At 35.1% G+C, this 9,398-nt stretch overlaps 1 protein-coding gene across 1 annotated transcript; it reads right to left on the bottom strand.

The window, feature by feature from the left end:
• Window positions 1-40: 40 nt before the first annotated feature.
• On the bottom strand, window positions 41-8,226 carry LOC147852599 (type 2 DNA topoisomerase 6 subunit B-like). Its single transcript, XM_087333620.1, has 12 exons — window positions 7,627-8,226; window positions 6,165-6,282; window positions 5,961-6,065; window positions 5,232-5,258; window positions 5,039-5,141; window positions 4,661-4,736; window positions 4,055-4,075; window positions 2,971-3,164; window positions 2,311-2,449; window positions 2,020-2,218; window positions 1,785-1,906; window positions 41-277 (listed from the first exon to the last, which is right to left on the bottom strand). The coding sequence occupies exons 1-12, from the start codon at window positions 7,705-7,707 to the stop codon at window positions 251-253; spliced, it is 1,212 nt and encodes a 403-aa protein (XP_087189746.1). The 5' UTR covers window positions 7,708-8,226; the 3' UTR covers window positions 41-250.
• Window positions 8,227-9,398: the final 1,172 nt, after the last annotated feature.

The following is a 9,398-nucleotide window of genomic DNA, read 5'->3' as shown; positions in this document are numbered from 1 at the left end:
AACTTTCAAGGAGTAATGAGGATGAAACCATCACTGACGATACTGAGCATGTCCTGTACTTGTGTACTCGACCACATAATAACTCATCAAAGTCAAAACAGTAAAATTTTGACAACTAGATTAATTTCTCATTTCAGCTTTTACATTTTCTTTGTTTTTCCTACCATTTAAAAATCCCTCACCTCACAGCTGGGGATGATGTTTCGTAAGAATTGCTGGTTCCATGGGTTATGTTGGCCACCTTGTTTAGTCATGACATTATCTGTCTCTCTACCACCTAGATAATTTGTATCATCTCTGATCATGCTTGTATCTTTAGTATCATAGGTCATTGTGGCCTTTGTCTATATCTTAATATGACATTCTAATCCATTTCTTAAAATATAGTGAAACAGTAATCTATGAGTTGTAATCACTTAAGCAATCTATTGAAGGAACAAAAGTGTGGATAGCAGACCACAGCGCATCAGCATGAGTAAAGAACAGGAAGCAAGAATTGCCAAAGGTTACCAAGCCATCTGCAATGTATCATTGTCTTGTACATGTCATTCCAGAATTTAAAAGATCTCAAGGGCATAAAGGATGATTTTAACATTATGGAAGCGTACATAATATGTATTATGTAGAATCCTCAGAGCTATCAGCTTTTACTTTGATTTCGTTTTGTCTACATATATGCCAATGACATAACCCAAAGTGGGATGTAAGCAAAATACACTTGATTGTGATTAAATTTTGCCTCCCAAGGACATTAAAAGAACTTATTTCTGTATTTCTTTGTTTATCTCATCAAAAACTACACAAAGAAAGGTTGAAAGTAACATGCTCCAACTTACCACAACCTAGGTCACCACCAGTTCAACCACTAGTACGGTAAACAATTATCTGCCATTTTGGTCTAGTCACTAGGAGATGTTGATATAGATATTATTATTGATATTGTTCCTTTTCTCTTCAAGGTACTCCATTGATGTAAATAGGAATTCTGCTCTTGCTCTCTATCTCACTCTCACTCTCACTCTCTTCTCTAATTGGGTTATAACACGGGACAGAACGAAAGAGTTTCTTTTTACATGCTCAAACAGTATTTGATACCAGATATCATGAATGATGATATCTCAAGCATACGAATTGGCTTAGAAGCAGACAGTACTATATATTTTATCTTCACAGTAGTGCAACTTCAAGTTGCATTTAAGTCATACCTACCTAAGTTTGAATATATGAGTTTCTGGAAAGAACTTCAAATTTCACATGTATATCTACCTAAGTTCATGCAAGATTGCCTCTCGTGCACAATGCAAATTTAGCTGTCAATAAAGTGTTCTAACTAGAAATACTCACACTTGATACAAATAGGATTTGTCAGAGGACAGTACAGCCTTTGAAGATGAAGAAAGCTTTCTCACAAAATACTATAAGCCTGGGCCTTGACCTTCAGGATTAGATATGTCATTGGTCAGTTCATTATACCATCAAATCCAGAATAGAGAGAGATATGTACACTAGGGAGGAAGAGGTGCACTATTCTAAGATGATTTGATAATCTTTGCTACATACATGGCAAGTGATCTAAGGCATGAGACACGTTTGCATTATTGGAGTTTTACCATGATATTAGAAATTGTCTGTATGTCACAGCCCATGTTCACCACTGTAGAGACATAAAATGCCGTCTTCAGTTCTTCCTTTTACTTCTTCTCTCATGGTTAGTCTAAATTTATATTGCATAGTGGCATATTGGCTATGATGTTTAGAATAAAAATCTATCAAATTTTGCATACCTCTAAAGAGTGTTGACTGAGGAAAAGATGTGGATGTTGGTGCTTCAAATCATTCAGAGCATCCTCTACTGATTTCTTCAGAAGATTTACTTCTCTACACCATTTAACAGCTTTTGTCTGATGTTTATTTTCCATAAAATATAGGAACTGTGAACCCAATCAAAGCTTAATAATATAAAAGTAGTGTAGCACTTAAACTCTCCCAAAATATCTAAAACTTCATTAGGAAGGATATCATTTCGATATCTATGCAAAACAATTGCAATACTTTCCAACTGTGATAAGTTGTCCCACTCAATAAATGCAACTCCATATTCATCAACCTGCATTCTCTTCACTTTCAAGCCAAAATTAGCCCAATTCACTTTCGTTTTCAAGCACTCCAGGATAGCTGACGTTACAGTTGCACACATGAAGTCTTGAAAGAAAAAAACCTGCTTGGTTCATACCAAAGAAAAAGAAAGTCAGGTGCAGCAATTAAGATCTGAAGTATCAACTCTCACATAATTGCTTTAGAGTGCCAAACCTGTGTTTTAAAGCTATTGTCACATGTAGTATACATGGCTGAAGCTTCTATGATCACAAAGCAGGTTTCAAAGAACCAAATCGTTTCACTTGAAGATTCTGAAGATCCAGATTGTGCTTTGCCAATTTTGAAGGGTTTCCTGTGACGTAATCAATGATTTGCCAGATATCATATGCTGTCTCAAAAATATAATTTTTTTAAAGCCATTCAACTATCTTCAGTGTTGTAAAAAAATATACAATTTGGCCTATGTTTACAAAAAATTCTTGGATTCCTTGATTACTAAGTTACTGTAGAGAGGAGTTTTGCTATTCAGAAGTTTATATGTAAGTCTATGATTAAAGGCTTTCAGATTAGTCAAAGCTGACAAGGACAGCTAATGATACACATCTTTTGTTACAAAATCACTGTTCTATAGATGATCAATCAGCACACATTCATTGACTTGTATGAGACCTAATTTCATGGATAACGATGAATTTCATGCATTTCAATAGAATTTTACATGTTTATTCTCTGAAACTTATTCTTTTCCTATCATCTCCTGTAGATTTATGATTATTGGAGCTGAACCACATCTTTGAGAGATGAAATTTAAATAGAACTATGAAGATAATCCACACAATTAAGTATCGTGAACCAATTTCATTCTACTTGTACCTCTGAAAATGTTTTGGCAAATCGCTCTCCTCATTGGAGCTCTTCGCAAGATGATTAGTAAAACCAACAGCAAGTCTCTCTAAATTTGAAAGTTCTGGTGGCAATAATAAACCTCCACTCACACATGTCACATTGTTGGTGAAACACTCATCACATGCTGGAAATCTAGCAATCGTGACTTCAATTGCTATATTCTGAGAACACCAGAAATGCATAATTACTTATATGTGTTATTTGAGGACCCCAGTCTGTCAAAAATTACAATAATGTTTCTGTTGCCCTGGTATTATACATGATAAGGATAATACAGGTAATACCTTTGGCCATGTAAACTATATCGCTGACTTCTAAACCGAATACAAAACATACATCTCTCCATTTAATTGTATTGAATGTCATTGAATTTGAACAGAGTGATCACTGTTAAATTTTCCAAGGAAAGGCAATCTATAATTTTTTTCATGTTCTATTAGTACACAAGGTTTTGGCCCAGGCCCATATTATCTTGCTCAGAAAACACATTGAACAAAAGCGCCTTGAGGTTTACCAATACTTCTTTCACGTTATCACATTGAATCTTTCCATTGATGATAAGGCTCATTGGTAAAAGGCACAAAACCAAGATCAAATAGAGTGAAAATGGTATCATCACTACATTCATCCATAAAGTATGCACCATTATTCCATTTGCTCAACACAGCAAACATTGTTCACATCCGAACGGGTTTCCTTCTGATGAAACATTAAACTGAAATTGCTTCTATAAAAAGTTGGGCAGCAGGCTGAGCTCTTACTAGCTTGAGCATAATCTCACAAAACAAATGTTTACAGCATTTCAGCACATGGACAAATATATTCTGTCCCTTATCCATGACAGAATTGCTCAGAACCAAATAATACAACACCTTGGTGGCTTCCACAATATCGGGTAAAACAGGATTGGCCAAAAGTACTTATTTTAACAGGAACTTTAAGACATCTCAAGTGTGAAATTATTTACATTACAAAAACTATCACGTAGATTTACTTTAAGTTAAAAAAACATATGTGAAGGAAAGTTAAGAGATCATAAGTAAATACTCACCTTCAACATTAGAATCTCCATCTACATTGCAAAAAAGGGTTAGTTTAGTTAGAACGCTAGATCAAATTAAAAGATTTCTTAACATTGTTGGATGATTATCTACGGAACTTGGAAACGAGATTATGGATGGCAAGGTGCTAATGTTTATTGATGACATAATGAAATAGTTGCACTTCCAGTAATCTATATGACCATTCACATGCTAATGAGCATCCTCATAATTGAAGGAAGCATGAAATTTTTCTAGTCAACCTTCCAACTTCTTTTAGAAATAACTGGAAAATCACGAGTTTTTCATTATTCCCCTTCACGACCCTGGTTTTCAACGATTTTCGAAATGCCTCTTCCCAACCCTCTCTCATTAGGTTGTTAAGCTTATGTCATGACCGTACAATGATGAGGTATTATGCTTGCATTTATTTGATTGCAGTAATTTAGGAAAGTAATAAAAGTGCAGGAAAATTAAGGGGCATTGCGCAGTTTTTACTAGCCCAAATAACAAATTTTATATATCCCTTTATATAAAAAAGCTCTGTTGATATTGAATATTGGGAACTTCAGGATCTCCTCAGTAACAAAACACAGACATACATAGACCTTGGATACCTTGGAGCAAATATCATGGATGTAATCAATAAATTTTTCGGGATATCCTGTGAAGGAGAGGGTTACAATTGTACCACTGTCATAGTCACAATAAACAAAAAATGATGAGCCAAATAAAACCGAAGGGACAACTGGGAAATATGCTTGAGATTTTCTTTACTCAACAAATGCCCCCATTTTTCCTCAAACGCCTTTGTCAACCCCCCAAAATTGAGAAGTTCACATAATTGACGAGCAGGCATGAATCAACCACTAGCAGAATATAATTGCTCGAAGGGAGTTGACAAATGGCACTTCCGAAATAAAGAAAACATCGGTATTTTTGAGTTTTGCCTTTACAATAAATGGGAAAATAGAAGAGTTGAGCATAGAATGTACGAGTAGCATCCACTTTCTTTTGGAAGTGAGCGTAGTTGCATAACCCTGGGATTGTGAAATGCATCATAAATTTGATATTGTCGAACAATATCTTCAGAAAACTCTACAACATTCACAAAAGAACAAAGTTTTGATCAAGAGGAGGATACAATATCATTGCATTTTGACGAGTGTTTTTCCCAGTTGAACCTACCTGTTGTCATGATCTGAAGTTGTCTTCCTGTATAAACAGGCAAATTACAAAAGCTTTAAATTCTCTCACAAAAGATTAAATTCGGTAATTTCTTCCATACATCCATAATATTCTCCATGTTCCAATGGTTTACCAACATTCAAAATTTCTCAAGGAAAAAGGTATATGAAGAAGACACAAATGAGGTGGAATAAGAGAATACTCAGGCTCAATTAATTTATTTTTAAAGAAAGCAATGAGCTCCAAGAACTTGTCCATACCATTTTTCTAGCTTTCAAGCATCTAATTATAGACTATAGTGGCAAACAGAAAGGAACAAATCAGGGAAACTTTTTGAAGAACATCCACAAACAAATAAAAAACTTTGACTTGCTTTTGTTATCTTCGTTATATGGCGCATAATTGGAAAGAGGATAATAGAGATGTTCCATTATTTTCCAATTTCTTGATCCAGATTGTTACTCTCAATTAAGTTCTATATGTAAAGCTTCAATATCTTAATCTTCAGCCTATAGATACATATTTCTGTTGGGGCATTGACATAGAATTGGACAGTATGTCCACTGGAGATATAAAATTATCAATACATAGTAGAAGTGCATTTCCTTTCCTCTTGGCTTTCCAATGTGAATTAAAACTGAAATACTGAATAGATATCTCAATTTTGATGCTATTATACCTACATACAAAACAACCCTATAAGTGAATACTTCGAGAGAAACTTGTTACCCCAAAACAACGGAGCACTAGAGAAACATGTTTGGTAAGTGGATATAAAACATTGATAGAGCCTTTGAATTTCTTCATATTGTATGCCTCGTCCTGTGTCAGAAACTGAAACAACAAAAAATATGAATCTTTAGACAAATTCTCTTAATTTCAGAATACAAAATACTTCCATTATGGTTTAATGAGCAGGAAACGTTTGCTTACTTGACAATTGGAAAGAGGATAATAGAGAAGTTCCATTATTTTCCAATTTCTTGATCCAGATTGTTACTCTCGACAATGAATCTCCATTTATGCAACTCCTAATGGCATTTCCTATCAACTAGAAAACAATCTGTCCCCGTGAGTCTAACATGTTTTTTCAGGATTTTGCGACCATGTCCTAGAGGAAACGCAAAAACTAATACATTGAAAAGAAATAAGATCTCTCATGACTAGGATATTTTTCTTATACATATATGGTCTGAGTATATGTATGCCATCATAAAATAAGTTCATTTTTCCCAAAAGAAGAAGGGATGCATGACTAAAGGATAAGATTCTGACATAAGATGTTATTGATTTCAATTGCTCCACAGTAAGAAGGAAATATAAGATGCAGAGATTTACAGATAAGCACAGTTCACTCAAAATGAAATAAGAGGATCTATTATGCGTAGAATATTTTTGTTCATTTTGATTGCTCAAGCATATCAATGTCATAAAAGAACATGTCCGGTTTTCCAGCAATAGAGCTTCATGGCTAAATAATAGGATTCAGCAATTTTATCACGCCATGATTTCTTATATATTTATTTGGGAAGGCAATAACTCGATCTCTAATCAATCAGATATTTTTCTTCATTCCACAGTTCAAGAATATGAAAGCGATAGAAGAAGACATTCATGTGTTTTCCAAAGAGAGGGGGCCATGGCAAACGGATATCAGAATTCAGACGTACGGCGTGACTGATGTCATGCTTTCGCTACTGTAATGAAAGAAAGAAAGACAACCAACGCAGAAATTTACTTCTAACCACAGTTTTGTTGAGGAGAAATAAGAGGATTTCTTATCAGAATGATGTTTTCTTCGTTTTTGAGTAGGGGTCAAGCATATGAATATGATCAAAGATTTTGTCTAGAGCGGAAGGGTTCATGGGTAAAGAAGGATTCACACATATTATGTTCTATTGCAAAGAGAGGAATGTACTTCAAAGGAAATCTTACCCTACATGAATATGATTAGTCAAAGGCGCTTATGAGTTTCCAGAGAGAAGGTACATGACAAAAAGGATATTAGGATTCAAACATTCCAGTTTCTCTAGTGTAGAAAAAGAAAGATGAAAATGTAAAGAAAACGCTTACACCATATGAATATGATCAAAGAATACATTTAGATTTCCATATACAATGAAGAACTCAATTCATATGCTCTCTCTCCTGTAAACAGAAAAGAAGTTTTGTAAAGGAAAAGCTTATCAGGACGTATGACTCCGAGGTTTTCAAAAAAAATAGCCTCATGGCTAAAAGGAGTACGTCTCAGACAGTATTATAGAAATTTTATTGATTGTAATATTCCTTCTACTGTGAAGAAAAACGAAGTTCCTAAAGAAATATATTATTCAGCCATTATCACACAAATGCTACTGATTATCCTCTCTCTCTCTACATTAAAGAAAAATCTTACAGTATGACAGGCTGAGTAACCATCCAGAGGCAAATTATTTGAAGTTGATATTGGAGATCTTTCCATGTTTGGAGAAACCATAACTTAGGTGTGATCCGTCTTCAGTAGAATGGAACCTAATTCGACACCTTTTTATACATATAAATATATATATATATATATAAATATATATATATATATATATATGCAGAGGAAGGAACCGAAATCTAAGAAGAGTTCAATTGTAGAGATTCATCGTCTTAGTTTATGCGAGACAATAACTAAAGAGATTCATAGTCTGTGTTTCGATATTCAGAAAAAACTCTTCAAAGGACATCCATGTAGAAGAAAAACTACATTCAGAGAATGCCTTTATTAGATTGTTGCAGAGATTCATCTTGATTTCAATTTCCATTCGAGGAATACATGTACGTACGTACATATGCACATAGCTAAAGACGTGGGGGATTAAAGTTGGAAAATATTCGGAAAATATTCAGACACATACACGAACTAGGGATTAGAGTTGCAGAAACTTCGCAAAGCTTTCCTGGCGACGGCGAGGAAGCAGTTCTGAGTTTTGTATGTTTCAGTCGTAAAAGAAACGAGAAAACTATGACAGATGCTTGTTGGCGCCAATAATCGTGCCACATACATACACAGTTACACTATAGGGAAAAGTACCCGGATACCCCTACCCCTGGAAGCTCGTCTATTTACCAGAATGCCCCTGGAAGTTCCAATTTTACCAAACTACCCCTATGTCAAAAAAATTACACTTTATAAAGTAATTATACACTCAAATCTACAAGCCCTATTTACGAAAGATGGAAGAAATGGAGTGTATAATTACTTTATAAAGTGTAATTTTTTGGACATAGGGATAGTTTGGTAAAATTGGAACTTCCAAGGGCATTCTGGTAAATAGACCAACTTCCAGGGGTATCCTGGTACTTTTGCCTATTATTTATATATATGTATATGTATTACGTATTATGTATATACATATATCTTTGGTCAATGTTTGGAAATTTACGAAAATACCCCAGGCCGCCTTCACCAAATTGCTTCCCTTTCCATCCTCATTATCGTTTGGCGCAATTACCGACGGTAATAATCTCCCCCCAATGATGGGGCTATGAGCAACGGATGAACTTGTGGCAATGCGAGGAACTCTAGATGTTGTGAGCGACATCAGAGCATGAAGATAGAAATAAAGATCAAGGAGACAATGATGAGGCGAAACGAGAATACTAGATTGATGTGTCAATGACTGCTGTTGAATCCCTTGAAAGGGACCAAGGATGTTACAATTATTTATACAATTTCCAGGATTGAATATCTCTAGAATATACTCGAGAATATACGTTAGCCTATCTTTGGCTGCCTGGGCCATCGAGAATTTACCTAAATGAGCACTAAAAGTGACTCCCAGATATACATATGATCCAACTACCTCGACTGGTTTATGAGAGAGGAGTATTTGACACTTACTCCTAACTCGAGACGATGTGTAAAAGATAAGGGCTTTAGTTTTCGTTAGATTCATTACCAATCCTTGTGGGGGTAAAAGTGATATAGGGCATTAAGGTGCTTTTGTAGGTCATGTTCTGAGAGCGAGAGCACAACTATGTCATCAGCATAGAGTAAGAGACTAACTTGTGTGTCCCCAATGGCAACTCCGTTGCCTCTCTTACGAGCAAATAAAATCAGTGATATCATGAATGTAGATCCCAAAAAGTGTTAGTGATAGGGAGCAACCCTATTTTATGCCAATGGTGCTGGTGAAGCAA

This window comes from Azolla caroliniana, unplaced genomic scaffold (assembly GCF_043228905.1).
Source record: "Azolla caroliniana isolate FFs.n. ecotype wild unplaced genomic scaffold, voAzoCaro1.0.p SCAF_17, whole genome shotgun sequence".
Taxonomy (NCBI): Eukaryota; Viridiplantae; Streptophyta; class Polypodiopsida; order Salviniales; family Salviniaceae; genus Azolla; species Azolla caroliniana.
The sequence above is the reverse complement of the archived record's forward strand: the minus strand, read 5'-3'. Positions and strand labels throughout refer to the sequence as shown.

What these genes read in the sequence shown, in the direction of transcription:
- LOC147852599 (XM_087333620.1), bottom strand. Translation starts at nt 7,707, where the DNA reads ATGGTTTCTCCAAACATGGAAAGATCTCCAATATCAACTTCAAATAAT. An exon ending in ACTTCAGATCATGACAACAG is followed by an intron (nt 5,142 to 5,231) that starts GTAGGTTCAACT and finishes TGAATGTTGTAG; the next exon opens with AGTTTTCTGAAGATATTGTT. An exon ending in TGGAGATTCTAATGTTGAAG is followed by an intron (nt 3,165 to 4,054) that starts GTGAGTATTTAC and finishes TGGTGTTCTCAG; the next exon opens with AATATAGCAATTGAAGTCAC.